This window comes from Nerophis lumbriciformis, linkage group LG08 (genome assembly GCF_033978685.3).
Source record: "Nerophis lumbriciformis linkage group LG08, RoL_Nlum_v2.1, whole genome shotgun sequence".
Lineage (NCBI taxonomy): Eukaryota > Metazoa > Chordata > Actinopteri > Syngnathiformes > Syngnathidae > Nerophis > Nerophis lumbriciformis.
The window spans coordinates 26,660,298-26,686,103 of record NC_084555.2 but is presented as its reverse complement, the minus strand read 5'-3'; the positions used below and the strand labels follow the sequence as shown (position 1 = coordinate 26,686,103).

Here is a 25,806-nt window from a genome sequence, read left to right as displayed (position 1 = left end):
GTTAACCATATCAGTTTTGAAGTAACCATTGACAGGGCGACAAAACATGCAATTAGGTCAGAATCAGATTCAGAATCAGCCTAATTGGCTAAGTATGTTTAACACACAAGGAATTTGACTTGGCAGGCTGTGCTCTCTTGTTCAATGTAATAAATAAATAATAACAATCAACTAAAAATTCAAACAAGTACTTAAATAACTAATATGTGCAAGGCTAATAAATAATAGTGCAGTGGTGAATATAGAGCAAAGGGAAAAAACTGTTCTTATGATGGGTGATTTCTAATGCCTGCCGCAGCTAAGGAGGTTGAACAGGTTCTGATGGGGGTATGAGGGGTCTGCAGTGATGCTATGCTATTTCCTGACCCTGGACCAGGGGGCAATGTCGACACCGATGATCTGTCCTGCAGTCCTTAATTGTCTGTTACAGTCTGTGTCTGTCCAGCTTGGTTGCAGACCAAACCAGGCACTGACGGAGGTGCACAGAACAGATGGATGTGTAGAACATGATCAGCAGGTCCTGCCTGGGGCGGGTTAAACTTCTTGAGCTGACGCAGGAAGTAGATTTTCTGCTGCGCCCTTTTCCTGATTGTGTCTATGTGGGAGGTCCACTTCAGGTCTGTGAGCTGGTGGATTCCAGGAACCTGAAAGTGATCAAAATAATAGTTTTACATGCCATTTTCCACACTGTCTATGCGGGGAAATGGACTCCAGTTCTGTAGATGACAGATGACGTCACACCAGTGGCCTAGTGGTTAGAGTGTCCGCCCTGAGATCGGTAGGTTGTGGGTTCAAACCCCGGCCGAGTCATACCAAAGACTATAAAAATGGGACCCATTACCTCCCTGCTTGGCACTCAGCATCAAGGGTCGGAATTGGGGGTTAAATCACCAAAAATGATTACCGGGTGCGGCACCGCTGCTGCCCACTGCTCCCCTCACCTCCCAGGGGGTGAACAAGGGGATGGGTCAAATGCAGAGGACAAATTTCACCACACCTAGTGTGTGTGACAATCATTGGTACTTTAACTTTACTTTACCATGAGGGGGCAACATATTGAGTCGGGCGGCAGAAAGGGGGCGTTTTCAGTATAGTTAGTTATCTACCGATTACTCAAAAAACCAATTAATATTATGTGAAATGACTTCCAGATACATTTTTAGGAGGAAAAAAAATTGCACTATGGAAACTTGTTCGTGAACATTTGGTAATTTGGACGCTAAGGGTCAAACTTTATAGCACTTTTCATACATAGTCAAGTTGCTCAATAATTATTTTTAAATATATGTAAAAATTAATAATACATTAGTAAATGAATAAAACAATACAATAGTGAGAACAATAGTAGTAAAAATGGTGACAAATAAAATGGAAAATAACAGAATAAAACTTAAAAAGAGTTTAAAATGATCAATAAAAAGCCTGATTAAAAAGCCTTTTTCCTAAAAAAAAAATATATATATATATATATATATATATATCATCATATTGAGATATGCCTGACTACAGTAGATACTGTGTGTACGGTAGTGTGTTTTACAGTACTAGTACTGCATTTAAAAGAAGAACTGAAGTAGTGGTACTGTAGTTTGAACATGCTATAAGATATGTATTTGCACAAGACTAAGTGACCTATTTGTAACTGAAAAAAATATATTTATTTTTCTTTTTGTATCCCTCCAAATAAGTGACAGTAAACATCAGCTCAACAAAAGAGAAAGAAAGAGAAAAAGTCATGTGCTTAATAATTCTTGCTGCCTCAGTCATGCAACAGCTTGCAACAGTACTTAGAACATGTAAGGCATGTTAGAACCTATGCCCATGTTCTGCTTCTCATCAGTCAGACAGTGGAAGGAGGAGGAAGAGGAGGAGGAGTAACTGTTGCTTTCATTTTCATGCTGGTGAGGAAGTGATTTCCAGTCAAGGCATTTTATTTGCTGCCGACGTTTGCTTGTGCTTGGTTGAATGGAGTTTTCTGAGCACATCAAGACCGCCAATGTAGAGGATGTTGTGCTCCAACAGCCTCTGCACCCACCAAGCAGGGGCACCCTGTGCATCACTGGCCACCACCTGCTCTTCTCCCACCGGGAGGTGCAGGACAGCTCTTGCCAGGTTCTGCTCCTTCTCAGAAACATTGATGCTATTGAGAAAAGGTGAGGACCTTTTACATGGTACATAGGGGTCACCTTAATCCTTTTGCATTATCTACTTACCTTACTCACTCTCATGTAATATATGCTGACACAGCAGTCTGATATCTAATGACACTTCAAATGTCTTTTAAGCAGTGTGGAAAACCTTTCGGGGTACTTGGGCCTCTTTACTAATGTGGTCAACAGCAAAAGGTTGGAGGATCACCCGTGTTGCAATGTGTCAGCAAAGTGTTGCACCTTTACAGCCCACAGGAAACATCTTAGTGCCGCTCTTCCTCACTCTTGTGCGAGGCTTGCTACTACTAACAGCTTTTTTTTTTTTTTTTAAACAGCTATAAAGCTTACAGCGGAAGCTTCATGTAACAATGTTGTGCAAAGCCTTTTTTTTTGCACTGAAACATGACACATGGAACAGGGGCTTGTTGCCATTGTTTTACTGTGTGTTTGGTGGTATAGGGCTTCTGGATCTTCTGGGACTATCATCATCAAATGTAAAGATCTGTGTGTACTCCAGCTTGACATCCCAGGCATGGAGCAGTGCCTCAACATTGCACAATCTATTGAGGTGCAATACATTATTGCCATTAAACTATCTTGCGCCATACTGTACCAACAGCTTGAAATCTGTTTCACAACATTCTCTTTTTTGCTTTCTACAGACCCTTTCCTGTCTGGACTGTGTGGTGGACATGTACCCCTTCTTCTACAGACCATGTGATGCCATCCTCTGCGACCAGTGGGGCCTCTCCAACCCTGAGAAGCATTACACTGAAATGGAGGAGCTGGTATGATAGAAAATACACACACACATACACACACGCACGCACGCACACACACACACACACACACACACACACACACATACACACACACACACGCGCGCGCGTACGCACACACACTATGGGCCTGATCTAAACAGCGTGTGCAAGCTATATAATTGCGTGTACTATTCGTGGACGTGTTGAGTGTGATTTACCAAGACTGCATGTACATTTGATAACAGGTGCAAAAGTGGTGCAGACCACCTTATTTAAATGAAGTTTTTAAGATTAAGATTACTTTATTTCAAAGGGGACAATGCATTTTCATAAAAACACATGACTACACGTGGTTAAAAAAGCCAGAATTAGCCGGAAGGCTAGTTTTCATCTGTAGTCCCCTTTGCGTGTACTGCGCGACTTGGAGACATTCATTTACTGCACATTCATGCTATCATGCTCCTACCTGTGGCGTTTTGTTATGTTTTGAAACATGCAGCAGACAACTATAATGTGTACAACTTTTTCGGTGCATTTTAGAAGCAGTCCTGCAGGGCATCTACAATGGAACCCACTTTTTTAGCGCGTCTGTTGGAATGTTCCAGACGCAAGAACATGCATATTGCATATACGGTATATGAAAAAAGGATTGTAGCTAAAAAAAAAACACCAGCAGACAACAAAACAAATTTGTTTAAATCAGCCTCTTAACACTTAACACTTTTTTTGGAATTTTGCCTATCGATCACAATCATTATGAAAGACAAGAAGACAAAAGGTTTTTTTTGTTTTTGCATTCTAACATGTACAAGTCAGCTCGTTCTAGGTGGCTGGCGATGCAGCTAATGGGAGCAATCGATTCTACCTCTAATTCACTTAAAAAATGCATTCAAAGCCATCACCAATACTGCATTTATGTTTTGTAACTTGTATAATAATAACCAAGCTGTAGCGTCATTGTTGTTGTAAGAGCGAACACTGAGGAACTCTTCTTCTATTGTAGTAATACATCGGCATGCTACAGTATTAGCTGTAAAAGCTAACTACAGCGAGAGATAAGCTAGTTTCTACGTCAGTACGAAACGCGTTTGAGTTTGTAATGCACAACACACTGCATTAAGACCCCAATCTATACTGACTGAAAAACATGAACAATCATATAGTATTAGCCCACATTCAATGTTTTGTTTTGTACACAGCATATGCATGTGCTGCATGTATCATGATCAACATAAAGTGACTCACTTGATGGACAGTTGTCTCTTTGGTCTACCTGGCCGGGGACGTTTTTTCAGGTTTATTTGGGGCAAGCACGCCATTTATGTCGAAATAACTTGTCTCCAAATTCCACAGTTGCAGTTTTGAGTGGCTTTCATCTCACTCTATCGGCTTCCGTCTCCTCCAACATTTCACCCTCTTCTTTGTGCTCGCTTCTAGAAGCAGTACTTAATCCTTTGTTCATTCAGCTTAAAAAAAGTTAAGGTTGTGAATCCTCATTTGTCCAAAAATAGTCGTTTTTGTTGTTTGTTACCAAGTCTGCTATGGTTAACTAACACCCTCCCTTCCTCATCATACCTCTTCGGATTGTAAATAATCAAATGTAAATAATCAAATGTAGACACTTTTTCTTATAATTTCTGATCTCTCTCTCTGTGTCCACTACTTGCTGTACATATCCTATCAAGTCAGTCCTACACTGTTCCAATGTGAATTTCTCTGATGATGCAATTGTTGATGACTGAAGTGTTGATACCAGCCAAACGTAACCAGCTTTGCGTGTGCTATCAAGTTTGCATGCGTTTTAATACACACAAACAGTTAGTAGATCAGGTTCTATGTCTTTTAGGCAACTGTGAGCCAACAATCTCATGACAGGAAGGTGCTGGGGAAAATGGAGATAGTAGGGGTCAAAATTCAGGCCATGCCTTGTTCTAAAGATTAAGATTTTCACATACCACACAATGTGCTGCGTTTCATAATTTGCTCTAAATCCACAAACATGCTCTGTTCTGAATTGCTCATCATCAAATCACGCTCGCTCTCTTACACAAACATAGTAGATGCTTGTAAAATAAACATTAGGTAACAGAGTGAAATGGATCCGGAACATCTGCAAAATGTAATCACTTGTATCTCATTCCTGAAAGTTTGTTGAAAATCCGCCCATAACTTTTTGAGTTAACTATAACGGAATTAAATAAACAAATTGAACAAATGTCTGTCGCCACTATTTTTGCACATACTATGCAAATATAAAAAGGAAAGCTTTTAGTTATTCTTTAAATTTTTAAAAATGTTTTATTTGTAAAGGGTTTTTAATAGAGATGTCCGATAATATCGGCCTGCGTTAAAATGTAATATCGGAAATTATCGGTATCGGTTTTTTTTATTATCGGTATCAATTTTATTTTTTTATTTTTTATTTTTTATTTTTTTATTAAATCAACATGAAAAACACAAGATACACTTGCAATTAGTGCACCAACCCAAAAAACCTCCCTCCCCCATTTACACTCATTCACACTCATTCACACAAAAGGGTTGTTTCTTTCTGTTATTAATATTCTGGTTCCTACATTATATATCAATATATATCAATACAGTCTGCAAGGGATACAGTCTGTAAGCACACATGATTGTGCTTGCTGCTGGTCCACTAATAGTACTAACCTTTAACAGTTAATTTTACTAATTTTCATTAATTACTAGTTTCTATGTAACTGTTTTTATATTGTTTTACTTTTTTTTTTTAATTCAAGAAAATGTTTTTAATTTATTTATCTTATTTTATTTTATTATTATTTTTTTAAAGTACCTTATCTTCACCATACCTGGTTGTCCAAATTAGGCATAATAATGTGTTAATTCCACGACTGTATATATCTGTTGATATCGGTATCGGTTGATATCGGTATCGGTAATTAAAGAGTTGGACAATATCGGAATATCGGATATCGGCAAAAAGCCATTATCGGGCATCCCTAGTTTTTAATCTTCAGTATTTACAAGTTATTACAGTATGTCTCTATAAACATATATATTTTATTTTATTGTATTAATTTTGGCCAAAGGGGGCGCATTTCAATTTCTTTCACACACTTGTTATTACATATGTTGGCCAGAGGGGGAGCACTTCAAACTTTTACACACACTTGTTATTTCATATGTTGACCAGAGGGAGAATACTTTTAAAACCGACACACAGTCAATTTGAAAAATCCCTCTTTTTTGAGACCACCCTAACTTTGATAGATTTCACCACCAGGGGTGCAAATGAGACATTCTCTATTCGATGCAATGGTTTTCCTTATTGGGACCATGATTTCGGTCCTAGCTTGTTCACCGGTCCTCATATTAAAAAAAAGTCAAAAGTACCACTGATAGTCACACACACACTAGGTGTGGTGAAATGACCCTCTGCATTTGACCCATCCCCTTGTTCCACATATGGAAGGTACTTTTCTTTGTTGATGTCTCAAGAAGGGCACACACACACACACACACACACACACACACACACACACACACACACACACACACACACACACACACACACACACACACACACACACACACACACACACACACACACACAGTTGTAGCTCATAATGTAATGACTTACTCTTTTTCCCATTTCGGACATTTCTTTTTGAATTATGTTGCTAAGCAAACCAACAAATGTCATAACATCCTTGCGACGGTAACTACTGCTTTCCCTTTACACTTTTTTAGGGTTATACTTGTTTTGTTATAAATGCATGACATAAAAGCCCGAAAGACAAATACTCGGGAAAAAACTATTTACAATTTGACTTTAAAAACACAAAGTCCTCTAACCTCAAGTTCAGCTGCCTTACACTGGAAAAAAAACTACGTAGGCAAGCTCTGGTCCTAATCATGTAAATGTGCATACCACAATGTAAGAGACATCTTCTGAAGTCACAAGTGTGACAACCAACCCCGTTCTCCCCGACTTCACTTGTACTGAATGTTTCCTCTCTTCTGCCATCATTATTATATTCATTCTGAAGAAAATTATTGTAGGCGAGCTCTGATCCTAATTTCATTAATTTGCATACCACAATGTGAGAGACACTCTCTGGTGATGCGATATAATGACTGTGACAACCAACCCCGTTTTCTCCTTCTTCAGATGCTACACATGTACTGATTATTTCCTCTTGTCTGCCATACAACATTAGCATATTCATAAAGAATAAAAACATACTTGGGTCAGGCCTGGATCAGATATAGGACTCAGATGCAGAGTGGAGAACAATCAGGCAGGCTTTTATTTTGAAATGATCACTTTTCAACTCTTGAGTCAGGGCAATAAAACAACGGCTATAAATTCTGACAACTCTGCGATAAGGTTTCACAAAATGTGAAAACACTCCGAAAGGAGGAAACAAAAATATAAATCTGTAACTACACTAGCGAGGAATATAACTATGAAATTTAAACAACAACAAAAAATCCTCCAGAAGGAGGGAAAAACAATGGGCTATAAAACTTCTACACTGTTTCTGGTCTAGCAAAATTATTAACAAAAAAATCACTCAAAAATGAGGAAAACAAAAGACTGTAAAAATAAACTGAACTCTTCAATTTGAAAACTTTACAAAAAAAACTCTACTGAAGAAGAGAAAAATAAATCTCAAAATACCAACTTGAAAATTCAGGATACGGATAAATCAAAACAAGACAAGACAAGGCTTGGGCATAGGACTGGAGATGCACGATAAAACGAGACATTCTGGCACAGAACAAAGGGAGACGCGGACTATAAGACACATGGGGGTAATGGGGAACAGGTGATGTCAGACTGATGATACAAAAGGAAGGGCAAGTGACCTGGAACGAGAGGAGAGTTACTTTTCAAAATAAATTGTGAAATTCACAAGACAAAAAACCAAGACAAGACATCCCTCACCGCGATGTGACAACTTGCCCTGAACCTGTATAAAAATTGCAGTCGTTTAACATAACTATCATAAACCTAATTAAAAAAGTTAGAAAATCAATAAATCATCTGCATCACAGCATATTATAGGAATCGGTAGATGCAAATAGAGGCTGGGGCTTACAGAGGCTGTATGTGTTACTTGAGATGACATCACAGCAATTTAATCAGAGGCTTTAAAATGTCCATATGCTGAATGTATTTGTCAACAGTTACCATTTCCTGTCGTTTTTATTACTTCATTATTTGCAGTGATATGCTTTAATGGCACCTTCTCCATGTTTGCAGCATGAGAGGTGGAGACTGAGCACGGTGAACCGAGACTACTCGGTATGCGTGTCTTACCCCGCTGCTGTCATTGTGCCCAAGGAGATTAGTGATGACACGTTGAAAAAAGTGGCCAAGTTCAGGCAGGGTGGCCGTTTCCCCGTCCTTTGCTACTACCACAGGAAGAATGGCATGGTACGGCCTTGGTGTCCTCTCTGTATTCCCTTCAAAGTAGCCTTTTGGAGTTTGAAAACAAAAACGTCTTCTCAGGTGATCATGCGCAGCGGTCAGCCACTCACCGGAGCCAATCGAAAGCGCTGCAAGGAAGACGAGCGCCTCCTGCAGGCTGTGATCGAAGACTCGGACAAAGGCTACATTATTGACACGCGCTCGGCTCAGCAGGCACAGCAGGCCCGGATAACGGGCGGCGGGTTTGAGTCCAAATCATGTTACAACAGCTGGAGGAGACTGCACAGACACATGGAAAGGTGAGTTTCAGGAAAACTAGATGCTTATTTTCCAGGGGTGTAATGGTACAGTATCCTCACCGTTTAGTACATATCTCGCTATTAAGGTCAAGGTTCTGTTCATTTTTGGTACAGTCTAATCTACAAACCCCGTTTCCATATGAGTTGGGAAATTGTGTTAGATGTAAATATAAACGGAATACAATGATTTGCAAATCATTTTCAACCCATATTCAGTTGAATATGCTACCAGGACAACATATTTTTGATGTTCAAACTGATAAACATTTTTTTTTGCAAATAATCATTAACTTTAGAATTTGATGCCAGCAACACGTGACAAAGAAGTTGGGAAAGGTGGCAATAAATACTGATAAAGTTGAGGAATGCTCATTAAACACTTATTTGGAACATCCCACAGGTGAACAGGCAAATTGGGAACAGGTGGGTGCCATGATTGGGTATAAAAGTAGATTCCATGAAATGCTCAGTCATTCACAAACAAGGATGGGCGAGGGTCACCACTTTGTCAACAAATGCGTGAGCAAATTGTTGAACAGTTTAAGAAAAACCTTTCTCAACCAGCTATTGCAAGGAATTTAGGGATTTCACCATCTACGGTCCGTAATATCATCAAAAGGTTCAGAGAATCTGGAGAAATCCCTGCACGTAAGCAGCTAAGCCCGTGACCTTCGATTCCTCAGGCTGTACTGCATCAACAAGCGACATCAGTGTGTAAAGAATATCACCACATGGGCTCAGGAACACTTCAAAAGCCCACTGTCAGTAACTACAGTTGGTCGCTACATCTGTAAGTGCAAGTTAAAACTCTCCTATGCAAGGCGAAAACCGTTTATCAACAACACCCAGAAAAGCCGTCGGCTTCGTTGGGCCTGAGCTCATCTAAGATGGACTGATACAAAGTGGAAAAGTGTTCTGTGGTCTGACGAGTCCACATTTCAAATTGTTTTTGGAAACTGTGGACGTCGTGTCCTCCGGACCAAAGAGGAAAAGAACCATCCGGATTGTTATAGGTGCAAAGTTGAAAAGCCAGCATCTGTGATGGTATGGGGGTGTATTAGTGCCCAAGACATGGGTAACTTACACATCTGTGAAGGCGCCATTGAAAGGTACATACAGGTTTTGGAGCAACATATGTTGCCATCCAAGCAACGTTACCATGGACGCCCCTGCTTATTTCAGCAAGACAATGCCAAGCCACGTGTTACATCAACGTGTTTTCATAGTAAAAGAGTGCGGGTACTAGACTGGCCTGTCTGTAGTCCAGACCTGTCTCCCATTGAAAATGTGTGGCGCATTATGAAGCCTAACAAACCACAACGGAGGCCCCCGGACTGTTGAACAACTTCAGCTGTACATCAAGCAAGAATGGGAAAGAATTCAGCTTAAAAAATGTGTCTCCTCAGTTCCCAAACATTTACTGAGTGTTGTTAAAAGGAAAGGTCATGTAACACAGTGGTGAACATGCCCTTTCCCAACTACTTTGGCACGTGTTGCAGCCATGAAATTCTAAGTTAATTTTATTATTTGCAAAAAAAATAAAGTTTATGAATTTGAACATCAAATATCTTGTCTTTGTAGTGCATTCAATTGAATATGGGTTAAAAAGGATTTGCAAATCATTGTATTCCGTTTATATTTACATCCAACACAATTTCCCAACTCATATGGAAACGGGGTTTGTACTAAAGGTGCAAACTTGATTGTGCTTGTAAATCTGAGCTACTAAACTTCTGCACAGGGGAGTGCGTCTCTGAAATGAGATAAATAGGGAGTGCAATCCATTTAGCGTATTATTAGAATGCCCACAATACTGGGAGAAGAATTATATATTATAATCATTGAGCAGTCGCAATGTGATTAATCAAAACTAAAACTGTTCTGCAGTCTCTGTTTTGCTTTTATAGTTCGCATGTCTGAAACATGCGTGCAAACTGGCACAAGTCAGAAGGAGGCGATCCCCACAGTAAGACAGACGATGGAGAGAGACACTCCTCTGTAATCGTGTCGACAATCGATATTTCTGTCAGAAATAGGAAATATGAGTGACTTAAAGGCTGATTCGGAGACAAATGAACATCAACAATATGTCTGCTGGCGTTTTTTTTAATGGCGTTTCTTTTTCATATACTGTAAAAAGGGGATTCATATGGCCCCATTCGTCCCAGTCTACGTGACAAATGAAGTGTGCACTATTCACTTTAGTCGTCAGATTGACGAACATCTCAAAATGTGTTTTGTTGCAATTCCAACTTTGACCACAGCGTCAGTTGCTCTGTAGAGTGGCACTTTCCATCATTTTCAGAAGGCTGCATTGCAAAATGATTAACTCCCCACTTTCCCCGAATGTGAGATCCACTCAGGAATGGGGCAATATGAATCCCTTCCCTAATATACAGTATAGGAGACAGTATTAAGATAGATCCGATATGAAAAAATATCTTGCAACATGCTGTTTCTTGCCTCTGAATCATTCCAGTGCGCCATCGCAGTCATTGGCCGTACGGGTTGCCAGAGCTCCGCCTTTGGCGTTATAAAAATCGGTTCTGTTGTCTAGATTGCGATTCTATACTGTAGAAAGGATGGTACAGATTAAACATGTGGGCTGCATGTGTCAATACTTGGACCTTGGGGTTTGTTTTCCCGTAATGCAAAGGAAAGTTGGCGCGGGCAAGGCGTGAAAGTGAGTACATATTTATTAAAATACTAACAAACTACAAAAAAGGAAGCAAACAAAAGGTGCGCACAATGGCGGAGAACAAACTTGACTAATGAAAACAAAAGACTAGCACAAAGGCAATTAACTATGAACACAAAACAAAAACACTTACTGTGGCGTGGCATGAAGCATGAACTATACTAAACCGGAATCTCATGGGTAGCAGAGGTTGTATGGATGGATAGGATAGATAATGTCACCAGGCCAATCAGCAGAAACAGACAGTCTTAAATAGCAGTGACATGATTGGTGACAGGTGTGCGAGTGCAAAGCGTGAGACAGGTGCGTGACATGACAGGTGAAAACTAATGGGTTGCTATGGTGACAAAACAAACAAGAGTGCACAAAGAGTCCAAAAACAAAACCGAACATGACTAAAACAAAAACATAATCAACAGACATGACAGCATGTTCAACACCATTTCAAAACAGCACAGGTTGGAGAGCATGATAACATGAATGTGGATGGAAATGAGTGTCTCCATGGTAAAAGCCGCAATAAAATCCAATCCAATTCAATCCAATCCACTTTACTTATACAGCACATTTGAAAAAACCCCATAAACGTTTCATAAAGTGCTGCACGAGTTAAAAGACACATTTAGAAGCAGGATACAACTAAGGACAGTCAATTGTAAAAAAACAACAACATTTAACTAAAAAGAGAATAAATACATAAAATACATGAAAGAAAATAAATTAGACTAAAACCACATCTGGTTTAAAAGTCAAGGAGGAAAAATATGTTTTAAGACGTGATTTAAATGTCATTAAGGAGGGAGCCGTCCGAATAACAAAGGGATATTGTTCCAAAGTTTTGGAGAAGCAGCAGAAAATGGCCAGATCTTTGGGACAACAATTGATCAGCTGACCTCATAGACCTTACGGGAGCGTGGATTTTTAGAAGGTCTGGCATATATTTTGGCGTTAATCCGTTAAGAGGTTTAAAAACAAAAATAACATTTTAAATGGAATTCTAAAATGAACTGGGAGCCAGTAAAGGGATGCTAAAACGGAGGTAATGTGCTCATCTTTTTTGTGCCACAGATAAACCTAATTTAAATAGGGCGGTGTGCACCACTTTTGCACTTGTTATCAATTGTAATCTTGGTAGATCACCCGCAATACACCCACTAATAGCACACACACTTTTTTGGTTTAAAAACACCGTTTAGCTCTTGTTATTTCGAGATTAGTTGTTCAGGCCCAACGTGCACAAAATACAAAACATAAAACCACTTAGCTTTGGTATTAACAGCTGAAAAAAACCTCAAAACTGCTGGCAAATAATTCCTAAAAAAAAGTTCATTATGATACATTGTACTATATTAAATATATCAAAGTTTCTTTTAAGGAAAGTGAAACATCGCAAGTCATTACTACACTAAGAATTTGACCAGTGTGAATGATTATTAGATCTTTAGAATATGTAAGTTCATTATTGGCTGAAGTGAAGCATTAATATTTCCAGCTTGTAGCACAATGCCTGACCCCTCCTTTTGTCTTATCATACTTGTCTTTGTCCTTTTACATCAGGCCTGTCCAAAATGTTTCCACCTTGTTCTGCTACTCAATGCATTTTACCTTTTTCTCTTTACATTATTACATTTTGCTTGATGTTTTCATTTCTGCTGTTTTTTGTTGTTGTTGTTGATTTTATATTTACGATGTGTTGCGGGCCAATACAAATGAGCTCCACTGGGAAGGTGAAAAGTCACCAAGCGATTTGTCTTTTTTTCTTTACACTATTGCTAGTCGTGACTTCCGCTCGGTCTGCATGCTTGTGGAAGTGCTCCTCTGCACGCTTCCACGTCTCGTCTTTTTATGGCTGTTTTAATGCACAACCTATGTGCTAAGTCGCCTTCAGCAGCCGCTTGTATTTATTAGTTAAGTAACACTTTCTGTCCCTTACTAACTATGGTGGATGGGGTCTGAATACAAATACATGTATGGTTCGTAACATCCCTTTATCTTCCCAGTTTCACGATACAGGACTCGTCTTGAACTCACTAAATATGCACTAATTGTTTTTGTATAGGGGAAAAACACTCCAGGAGAGTCTAATCAAGCTGGCGGAGGCCTGTGCTGACAAGTCCCATAATATGGACCGCTGGCTCAGTAAACTCGAAAATTCCAAGTGGTTGTCTCACGTCCAGACTGCCCTGTCAACTGCTGGCCTGCTGGTAGAGTGTCTGGAGAGGTATAGCAGCTAATTGTTCCATGCTGTGTTAAATACATGAATCTCATCCTGAGAATTAGCGTCCCTGTGCAGTGCACGTTTGTGTCTTGCATACAGTAACAGGGCATGTTTTCCACCGTGACCAAGTAAATAGACCAAAAAAAACAAAACATGTCCATTGCAGAGGATGCTAGTTCCCAGAAATATATACAGTGTTCCCTCGCCACTTTAATTATCACGGTCTCATTGTACCGCAGATTTTAAAGTAACATGGAGTACTTTGAAAATTGAGTAACCATTTAAGTTTCATGTTAAAATGATGTATGTTTTAGAGCAGTGATTCTCAAACGCGCTGTATTCATCAGTTCATGCACAAAGACCAGATAGGACAGCACGAGTCTGAGGGGATGATGTAGAGCAGTGGTTCGCAAAATATTTTCACCAAGTACCTTCGCCCCAAAAAAAAAAAAAAAACGTCTCTCCATGTACCACCATAATGACCAACATTAAAATACATGAGCATAGTAGGCTTAAATGTTCAATAAATACAAGGCCGAGGTTTTATTTAACACGTCTATTTAGTATTTTTGCAATTGTAACAGTTTGAACAGTAACACTGTGTTTGAATATGGGAAAGTAAAACAATGTGCTTAAATAAAGAATACATTAATAATATACAATATTTAATTAAGTGATTCTTTGGCATACCTCTAAATGGATTCTGCATACCACTAGTGGGACACGTACCACCGTTTGAGAATCCCTGTTTTAGAGCAAGAGTGTCCAAACTTTTTCCACTGAAAAATCAGATGATAGAGAGTCCATTTTTGATATACTTCATTTTCAAAGCCAATACATTATATAAGTTATTAAAATAAAAAAGCATCCTGCTTGTCAGCTGTGTGTTATTAGTAAGGGTGCATGATAAATATTGGACAATTTTTTATTATTGGACAATAACTGTATAATTATTATGCCAATATGAAAAAGTATGACGTCACACTGATGAATCCGATAATATTAAAATAAATGCTTTTTTTATTTTTTTAAAGCTCCAATGAGGCGTACTTTGCTGTAGGTGGGTTAGGGTGAGCAAATCAAGCGTTGCTTTTCTCCTACTCGTGTCGTAAGCTTCCCCTGAGCTCATTTACTTTTTTTTTTATTGTTTTAGAAGAAGCCATTTTGTTCTGACTCACCTTAATGTGTGTTCGTAAATGTGTGTCCCACGTCTTCAATGAAGAGAGCAGTTATGGTTTTGGTTTACAGAGTAAACAACTAAAAACTAAGGTTTTGGTCATTGTTTTCTCTAAACGCAAACAAATGTGTCTAAATATGGCTAACGACACACATTATTGTGGGTTTCCACGTTATCTTCATTTCTTAAGGAAAAATCTAATCTGCAGGAGAGAATTCCTCTGCCATTTTCAAGTACGTTTCTTTCTTTTTTGAGTGGTCAGCTTGAAGCGTCCCTCTGTCTCCGACTCCTCTGTCGTCATGTGACATAAGTGCGTGTCTGTTATGATTTTGCTTACTAGTTTTGATGACCCACCTTATCTTGCATCCAATTGGCCAGTCTGTAATGTTTCGCCCTAACCTTAGTCAATTGTGACTACGAACACCAACCAATCATCATGGATTTTCTCCGTATATATGGATGTTCTCATTCATCCAGGTCCTTGCATTTTCTCAATATTTTTGGTTTTGGCCTGTATTCGCAGCCCATTTACTCTCTTTGTAGCTTGTGGCTTCGATGTAAGCTCCCTAGCTACATGGCTCTAAAAGTAGTTAAGCTACCGGGAAAGCTACTCGTTAAAAAAGTAGCTAAAATACCGGCAAGCTACTGGAAAATGTAGTTAAGCTACATATAGCTTAGCTACATGTAGCTTGTTACTGCTCATCACTGGTGTATCACTAGTGGTACGCCAAAGAATCACTCAATTAAATGTTCAAACAGTGTTTCTGTTCAAACTTTGTGTAATGTTACAGTGGCCAATATATATATATATATATATATATATATATATATATATATATATATATATATATATATATATATATATATATATATATATATATATATATATATATATATATATATATGTATAAATAAATATAATATAAATAAATATAATTTTAAAGTTAAACTTGTGCCTTGTTTTTAATGAATATTTAGGCATAATACACTACTGTATTTTAATGTTGTCATTATGGTGGTACTTGAAGAGCCAAGTGTTTTCTGAGTTTGTACATGGTGAAAAAAAATTGAGAACCCATGGTGTAGAGAAGACTTACTGTATGAAGACTGTCTCTATAATATTGCATATAATATTAATAAAAATTATTAAATAAAAAGTGTATCTACCGGTACTTTGCAGAAATTCCTCTAACACAGGGGGGGGGTCTGGGACGTAACTCGCGGGATAATCGAGGGAACACTGTACTGTACTGTACTGTACTGTACTGTACACATGTATATACACTAAGTACACCTGTATAGTAGGGCCTGTTGTTTATTCTTCCCATAGGGATGGTCACTCAGTTCTGATTCACGACTCTGAGGGGATAGACTCCACCCTTCTTATCAGCACGCTTGCACAACTCATCATGGACCCAAGTTGTCGTACACTCAAGGGCTTCCTGGGTCTTCTCGAGAGGGAGTTTGTACAGGTGCGTGCAGGGATTTGTCAGAAAATAATTCACTTGGCCTGTTCTGTGTAGAGGCGGGAGCCTATCCCAGCAGTTTCATTTGTTCTGACAATATGTGATTTGACTTTTATGATGTTGATGTGGTGTGAAAATGACTGAGCGTGAATGGAGATATGCAGAGTGTGTAAGTCATCTCTGATACAGTAGGCTCTTCCTCTCCGGGCAGATAATAGCTGGAGGGGGAATACATGGAAGAAAATGATTATATTTCAAATCTATTTTTTCACAAATTGTACAAGCAGTGTTACACATTTATTTTTTCTAAACTACATGATGTGCCAATTGTAAAAAATCAATCACAATGGTATAGCTGATATATTTTGAATATATTGCACACTTTTCTCACATTTAGCTAATTTTCTTCACATTTGCGTTAGAAATTAAATGGTTGGCAGTACGGTGGAACAGGGGTTAGTGCGTGTTCCTCACAATACAAAGGTCCTGGGTGGAATTGCATGTTCTCCCCGTGATTGCGTGGGTTCCCTCCGGGTACTCCGGCTTCCTCCCACCTCCAAAGACATGCACCTGGGGATAGGTTGATTGGCAACACTAAATTGGACCTAGTGTGTGAATGTGAGTGTGAATGTTGTCTGTCTATCTGTGATGAGGTGACAACTTGTCCAGGGTGTACCCTGCCCTCCGCCCGAATGCAGATGGGATACGCTTCAGCACCCCCCGCGACCGCAAGAGGGACAAGCGGTAGAAAATGGGAAGAAAAACAAAAATGGACGGAAGGATGGATTAAATGGTGACCCTAAATATTATATCTAAATCTAAATGTTAAATATGATTTTAAAATCGAAATGTTAAATGTAAAAATAAATTTTAAGTATACATGTTATATATAAATATAAATGTTAGATATAAAATGTTGAATAGCAGTATTGAATCTAAATATAAATGCTGGATATAAATGTTAAATCTAAATGTGAATGTTAAATGTTAACTCCAAATGTTCAATCCAATGTTAAATGTGAAATTGAAATGTTAAATCTAAATTTAAATTGTACATATAAATGGTAACTATACTGTAAATGTTAAATCTACATGTAAATAAATAAATAAATGGGTTGTACTTGTATAGCGCCTGTTAAATCTAAATGTTACATCGAAATCTAAATGTTAAATCTAAATGTTACATCTAAATCTAGATGGTAAATCTAAATGTTAATTCTACATCTAAATGTAACATTTTAACGTTAAATCTAAATGTTGAATATACATTTTGAATCTAAATATAAATGTTAAATGTGAAATCTAAATGTTAAATCTAAATCTAAAGAGTAAACATAAATGTTGATTCCACATCTAAATGTAAAATCTAAATGTTAAATCTAACTCTAAATGGTAAATATAAATGTTAACTTTACATTTAAATGTAAAATCTAAATGTTAAATGTCAATGTTGAACATGCATTTTGAATCTAAATATACATGTTAAATCTAAATCTAAATGTTAAATATGAATGTCAAATCCAAATCCAAATGTTAAATAAAAATGTGAATCTAAATGTCTCACCAAGTGTAATGCGAAATATCTAGAAAATATGCAAATATCCCACTTTTCCCATGCCTGTCAGCGCCTCTCAATGCTCAAAAACATGCGCTGCCAGTGAGCTAAATGTGAGAAAAGTCATATAATTGTGAGAAAAAGTTGCTAAATATTAAAAATATATCTACTAGAAAAGTGTGGTTGAAGTTTTTACATATGGCACACCAAAGTTTGAAGCAGGTCAGTAAAAAAGTGGTTGCCTCATATAAGGTGTTTGCAGGGATAGTTCATGTTTTTCTATGTGGAGTTTGTGTCTTCTCCATATGCTTGTGTAAATTCTCAATTGTGTATTAATAAGGTTAACTGCAGAGATGGATGTACATGTGAATGCAAATAATAATATATGTATTTATATTCTGCTCGTACTGTAAATGAAGGCCTATATGTATACCCTGCAGGCAGGACATCCATTCCAGCAGCGATGCGCCCACTCTGCCTTTTCCCACGCTCGTCTCCAACAAGAGTCCCCTGTCTTCCTGCTGATGTTGGACTGTGTGTGGCAGATATGGCGCCAATTTCCCCTCGCACTTGGCTTTTCAGAGGTGCTGCTCCTGAGGCTGGCGACTGAAGCTTATGCCTCCAATTATGGCACCTTCCTCTGTAACAGCGATATGGAACGGTCAGTAATGCTTGATCATCAGAAGAAATCACGAAAAAGTGTCCTAAGAAAATTGTTTGTGTGAAAAAAACAAAACGTGCCCCACATAAGTGGCTGCTTGACCCTGTAAGTCAAATCAACCTAAAATTTCACCCACTGCATCATTAGGGTGTTTCGCTGAATCACTGCTGAATTTGGTACACCCATTTAGGGCACATGTCTGTAAAATTGAATGGTAGTGTGTCCTACAAAGTGTTTTGAGCACAGCCTATAGGGGGCGCCACAAACCGTGAGTTTGAGTGAGTTCAAACCCCAGCCGAGTCATACCAAATACTATAAAAATGGGACCCATTACCTCCCTGCTTGGCACTCAGCATCAAGGGTTGGAATTGAGGTTTAAATCACCAAAATGATTTCCGAGCGCGGCCTGCTGCTGCTCACTGCTCCCCTCACCTTCCAGGGGATGGAACAAAGGGTTGGGTCAAATGCAGAGGGTAATTTCACCACACCTTGTGTGTGTTTGACTATCAGTGGTACTTTAACTTTAACTTAACAAGTGTTTTAATTCAGCGTTTCTTAACCATAGGGCTGGGGCCCATTGTTGGTCTGAGAGTGTCCCCCAGAGGGCTCACAAAATACACCTGTTTCTGGGCTGTGGGCCTTACGTAATACACTTTTACTGGGACAATCTCAAACAAACGAAGTCTGGAGCTAAAGTCGTAAAGAACTTTCTTAATGGTTTCTTAAGGGTAACAATTGGTGAAGCTGTATTTTTATTTGCACTTTAATTTTATTGACTGTTAAGTTAAGAAACATATTCGTTTTTTAATTAGTTTATTTATTTTACCACAACATAATTGTATGTCAATTTATTTTTCGTCAGTCCTTTCTTATGCAGTATAGTTGGTCAGTACTTCTTTTTCTAATCAACTTGACCTAAGTCTAAGATTTACGTGTTAAAGAGGAACTGCACTTTTTTTTGGAATTTTGCCTATTGTTCACAATCATTATTAAACACATGACGACGGATGGATTTTTTTTTTTTTTTAATGAATTCTAAATATCAAATAAATGTAAATAAAAGTCATCTTACAGTGGAGCCAATGGAATGTCCACTATTCTGCCCATAAAATCCGATAAATAACCACCCAAAAAGCGGCAACAATATTCCATTTATATTTCGTGACTTGAATATTAACCAAGTGTTAGTGATATTGTTGTTATAAGCGCTAACGCAGTCAAACGATTTATAGCGGCAACGTGATCACTACCGTGTGTCCCTATGTTTACATCATCGAGTGGTCTGCTGCTTCCTTGCTTCCTTGCTCCCTTGAAGCTTATTCTATATCATAAATCATGCATTTCACCTGGAAAGTAGATGGCTGCGAATGTAATCCCAAAAGTTGGGCCACTTAGACAGTCATTTAGGACACAGAACTGGTGAGAACGACACAAATAGACACTTGGTCCCCACCGCCCCGTTTTTCCGCGGTGATTATGAGTAATTTTTCATCTGAAAGGGAACATATGAACATCCCAGCAGTTGGCATCCTAATGACAGCAGACGTTGCACAGTAAGTGATGTTTTTTATTTGTTGGCTCTCATGAAATCCATAGTGAGTAATATTCAGTGATGGAGAAAAAAAAAGCAAACGTTGTGATGTGCTTTTGAAATTAATGCGCCGCATATGCTTAAAATAATCAAAATATGTAAATATTAAATGTTAGTATAAATGTGCCTGTTACTACATTACATCATGTATATAAAACCTTAATGGAGGTGTTTGGATGTTTTTTTAAGGGCTTTGTAGGCAGAATTGAGCGGCTCTCATAGGCTCCATTGTAAGCTGACTGTTGATCAAACATATTTAATATTTAGAATGCACAAAAAAAACACCCATCATCATGTCTCTCATAATGATTACGAACGACAGGCAAAATTCCTAAAAAAGGACAGTTCCCTTAAAATAAATAATAATCTTTGTGATTAACACATGGTTGTAAACTGTAAGTAGGTTAGATATAATTATTTAATACGATTGAAATCGTAAGTAAGATTACTAATTCAATATTAATATTTGAGGGTGCCCCAGGTCCTTCTGTAGTGTAAAGGTAGGGCTGTGAGGTCAAAAAGGTTAAGAACCCTGTTTTAATTATTCTACGTGACCGTATCTAACTGTTGAGTTGAGTTGAGTTGAGTTTGAGTTTATTTCGAACATGCAAGCGTACAACATGATACATCACAATTTCCAGTTTCCCTTTTCAACATGTTCGAAAACTGTATCACCTTTGTCCCGCCTGCTCAGCCGTGCTGCACAAGTGGAGGACAAAACTCAGTGTTTGTTTCGAGCCCTGTTGAAGCCAGGAGAGAGAGAGCAGTACACCAACCCGCTGTATGAGCACACCGAGCTGGCTATTTGGCCCTCAGTCCACCCACAGTCCTTACAGCTGTGGAGAGGTGAGCTTTGATTAACATTTACATTTATGGCAGTACCAGGACATACACTACGCATTCATTCTTCTGCTTGTTTGTTTGTCCCATCATCACTTCTATTCTGCAGCACTACTACAATTTGACTGACTTTGTGGATTATTTTGGGTCGTTGTTTTTAATTGTGCCATTCTACAAATACTACAAAAAAAAAAAAGGTTAATTTTTGATCAAACAGGTAAAATGTAATGAGAAAAAGTTGCAATGTTGACTCTAAATACACAAAGCGGCCATTTTCATCAGTGGACTCACCTGTCCCGGATTGCAAATCAAAAGGGTTTATTTGCTAGCTTCACATGCCCTCTTGATGCTGGAACATTGTCTGTGATTGTGTGCTCTGCTTAGCTTTCCCTGCTTCCTGTGCACTTCCATGTTGCACTTAGTTTTTGGTTTTGTGTGCACTCTAACCTGCATTAGTTTTTGTTCTTTGTATACTAAATACAGTTTTACCTGCACACTGTCTCCTGTCTCTGGGGTCACAACTACTGCAATCATGCGGAACCATAACAGATCTGAAGTTGACCTATAGGGATTTAAGCATTAAAAGTAAAACAAAACCTAATATATTTGACTTATTTTTAACTTTTGATTTCACGGTAATTTTTGTAGGACTTTTTTAAATTGTCATTGCTCAAAAACATAATAATGAATCAAAATCAATGTTTTTCTGAATTATTGACATATGCAAGGCTCCAATTACTTCACATCAATTATGCCACTTTCACAATTTTAGGGAGAAAAATTCCATATATTTAGTTTTTGCTATAAAAACAGGGCTTTCTTTAACAAAAAGGCCATAAAAGATTAAAAGCAGAAACAAAAACAAAAAAAAAACTACTTCATATCGACGGATAGATCTGAAATTGATCTGGATATTTAAGCAGTAAAAGTAAAAAAATATGAATATATGACTTTTTTAAATTTTATTCTAACACCCCTTTGGGTCTCCAGAACCAAACATTAGGGGAGCCCTAAGGGTTAAATAAGATCTATATATTGTGTAGGTTTTGAAAATGAAAAATTGCTTTGATTTTTCAGTGTACAGCCCTTAGTTCAAAAAGTTTTGACACCCCTGATTATCCCACAAATCAAACATGGCTCGATTTTGTCCGTCCATCGTAACGTCTTACATCATCCTTCAATAACCATGTGGTGTCCTGCTTACATAGGGTCAGACAATTGAACACAAATACAACGTACCACGCAACTAAGTCCAGCACTCTTTACACCCAAACGGTTGGTAATGTGACACCTTTAGTAAGAAATACAATCCATCCATTCATCCATTTTCTACCGCTCGGGGTCACGGGGGCATTGGAGCCTATCCCAGCTGCACTCGTGTGGAAGGTGAGACAAGTCACCACCTCATCGCAGGGCCAACACAGATAGACAGACAACATTCACACTCACATTCACACACTAAGGACAATTTAGTGTTGCCAATCAACCTATCCCCAGGTGCATGTCTTTGGAGGTGGGAGGAAGCCAATGTATCTTATTAATATAACTGTGGCCTCCAGTTCTAAATGTATTATACAAACCCCGTTTCCATATGAGTTGGGAAATTGTGTTTGATGGAAATATAAACGGAGTACAATGATTTGCAAATCATTTTCAACCCATATTCAGTTGAATATGCTACAAAGACAACATATTTGATGTTCAAACTGATAAACATTTTTTTTTTTGCAACTAATCATTAACTTTAGAATTTGATGCCAGCAACACGTGACAAAGAAGTTGGGAAAGGTGGCAATAAATACTGATAAAGTTGAGGAATGCTCATCAAACACTTATTTGGAACATCCCACAGGTGAACAGGCAAATTGGGAACAGGTGGGTGCCATGATTGGGTAAAAAAGTAGATTCCATGAAATGCTCAGTCATTCACAAACAAGGATGGGGCGAGGGTCACCACTTTGTCAACAAATGCGTGAGCAAATTGTTGAACAGTTTAAGAAAAACCTTTCTCAACCAGCTGTTGCAAGGAATTTAGGGATTTCACCATCTACGGTCCGTAACATCATCAAAGGGTTCAGAGAATCTGGAGAAATCACTGCACGTAAGCAGCTAGGCCCGTGACCTTCGATCCCTCAGGCTGTACTGCATCAACAAGCGACATCAGTGTGTAAAGGACTGTCAGTAACTACAGTTGGTCGCTACATCTGTAAGTGCAAGTTAAAACTCCCCTATGCAAGGCGAAAACCGTTTATCAACAACACCCAGAAACGCCGTCGGCTTCGTTGGGCCTGAGCTCATCTAAGATGGACTGATACAAAGTGGAAAAATGTTCTGTGGTCTGACGAGTCCACATTTCAAATTGTTTTTGGAAACTGTGGACGTCGTGTCCTCCGGACCAAAATGGAAAAGAACCATCCGGATTGTTATAGGCGCAAAGTTGAAAAGCCAGCATCTGTGATGGTATGGGGGTGTATTAGTGCCCAAGACAATTTACACATCTGTGAAGGCGCCATTAATGCTGAAAGGTACATACAGGTTTTGGAGCAACATATGTTGTCATCCAAGCAACGTTACCATGGACGCCCCTGCTTATTTCAGCAAGACAATGCCAAGCCATGTGTTACATCAACGTGGCTTCATAGTAAAAGAGTGCGGGTACTAGACTGGCCTGCCTGGAGTCCAGACCTGTCTCCCATTGAAAATGTGTGGTGCATTATGAAGCCTAAAATACCACAACAGAGACCCCCAGACTGTTGAACAACTTAAGCTGTACATCAAGCAAGAATGGGAAATAATTCCACCTGAGACGCTTAAAAATGTGTCTCCTCACTTCCCAAACGTTTACCGAGTGTTGTTAAAAAGAAAGGCCATGTAACACAGTGGTGAACATGCCCTTTCCCAACTACTTTGGCACGTGTTGCAGCCATGGAATTCTATGTTAATTATTATTTGCAAAAAAAAATAAAGTTTATGAGTTTGAACATCAAATATCTTGTCTTTGTAGTGCATTCAATTGAATATGGGTTGAAAAGGATTTGCATATCATTGTATTCCGTTTATATTTACATCTAAAGAAATTTCCCAACTCATATGGAAACGAGGTTTGTATAATATGTGTAGGAGGTTGTGATGATTGAGTCGGTTACTAGGAATTCTTAATTGATCAAATTTGCCATGCGAGCCAGGTTTATTTAAATTTCCATATGGTCTTGCATTCCTGATGATATATTTTGCCACGCTGGGAGCTTGACACATGTGCCCTACAGTGATATACATTTTTTAAAATGATTTTATATCCTTTTTATATCCTCGTCTGTCTTTTTACAGGCTTTTTTCTCAGATGGACCCAACAGACTCGCCACTTAGAAGAAGTCCAGCAGGAAATTAAGAACATGGTTATTGAGTCGGGAAAGACGGCACTCAGCTTTTGACCATTGGAGAAGCATAACTGATGTATTTATAAGGAAGAATGATGCAATGTGTACAGTGATGTGCAGTTTCATATAATTTTTGCAGAAATACAGTGCATCCTGAAAGTATTCAAAGCGCTTCAATTTGTCCATTTTTTGTTATTTTACAAATGTATTCCAATATTGAATACATTTCTTTTTGTCTTCAAAATTCTACACACAATACCCCATGATGACAACTGATCATCCTAAGATGTTCCCAAAGCTTAATTGGATTCCACCTGTAGTAAATTCAGTTAGTTGGACTTGATTTGGAAAGGCACACTCCTGTCTATATATAAGGTCCCTCACTTGACAGTGCATGGCAAAGCACAAACCAAGAATGAAATCGAAATGATTGTCTGTAGACCTGCGAGACAGGATTGTCTCGAGGCACAAGTCTGGGGAAGGATACATAAAAGTATCTGCTTCCTTGAAGAATTCCACTGAGCACAGTGACCTCCATCATCCATAAATGGAAGAAATTCTGAACCAACAGGACTCTTCCTAGAGCTGGCTGGCAGTCTAAACTGAGCAATGGGGGGAGAAAAGGGCCCTAGTGAGGGAGGTGACCAAGAACCCGATGGTCACTCTGTCAGAGCTACAGCATTCCTTTGTGGAGAGAGAAGACCCTTCCCGGAGGACAACCATCCAATCCACCAATCAGGCCTGTATGGTAGAGTGCCCAGACAAAAGCCAATTCTTAGTAAAAATTTACCAAAATGCACCTGAAGGACACAGACCATGAGAAAGCAAAATTATCTGGTCTGATGAGACAAAAATTAGACCCTTTGGCATGAATGTCAGGTGTCATGTTTGGAGAAAACCAGGCACCATTCATCATCACTATCCATTGTTTAAATTCATTTTGACACGCCTCCAGGTGACTACAATCTGGCATGTTGGTCAGCTTTAGGGGCATGTAGAGTTGGGTGTCATCAGCATAACAATGAAAGCTAACACCGTATTTGCGTATGATGATGTAGATGCGGAAGAGTGCAGGGCCAAGAACCGAACCCTGTGGAACTCTGCACGTTACCTTAACATACTCCGAGGTCATGTTGTTATTGGAAACGCACTGCATCCTTTCTGTAAGATAGGAGTTAAACCAAGAAAAGGCTAAGTGTGACATACCAATCAATACGTGTTTTGATACGTTCTAATAAACATGGATCACGCATCGGCATCCATAGTAGGTAGAGAGGTAGCGGTTTGACAGACCTCTTAGTAAGCACCTCAAATGATTAATATTTATTGCTTAGGTTAGGGGTAAGATTAAGGTTTTTATTGTATTTTAGTGCGACCCCTCCACCCCTTTTATGGGGACGGGCAATATGTGCATTCATATAGTGAGGAGGAGATGCCTCGTTAAGTAGGAAAACTTCATCTGGTTTGAGCCAGGTTTCACTGAGACCAATGACGTTAAGATTGTTGTCTCAAATGACCTCATTAACTAATAATATTTTGGGAGACAATGATCTGATGTTTAAAAAGCCCATATTATAGGTAGTGGGCTGTTTTG

The 25,806-nt window shown here is 38.7% G+C and overlaps 1 protein-coding gene across 4 annotated transcripts; it reads left to right on the top strand.

Annotated features, from left to right (window-relative positions):
* The first annotated feature begins 1,933 nt into the window (after positions 1–1,933).
* Positions 1,934–24,374, top strand: LOC133611267 (myotubularin-related protein 9). 4 transcript variants are annotated; one of them, XM_061967962.2, is made up of 11 exons: positions 1,934–2,153; positions 2,289–2,345; positions 2,610–2,718; positions 2,813–2,938; positions 8,163–8,336; positions 8,412–8,629; positions 13,387–13,548; positions 16,053–16,194; positions 18,184–18,404; positions 20,690–20,841; positions 24,163–24,374. In XM_061967962.2, exons 1-11 carry the CDS (start codon positions 1,966–1,968, stop codon positions 24,264–24,266), a joined length of 1,653 nt encoding a protein of 550 aa, XP_061823946.2. In that variant the 5' UTR covers positions 1,934–1,965; the 3' UTR covers positions 24,267–24,374. The 4 variants fall into 4 exon arrangements, with proteins under 4 accessions (XP_061823946.2, XP_061823945.2, XP_061823947.2 ...); XM_061967961.2 differs by having other exon boundaries at positions 2,286–2,345; XM_061967963.2 differs by lacking the exon at positions 2,289–2,345.
* Positions 24,375–25,806: the final 1,432 nt, after the last annotated feature.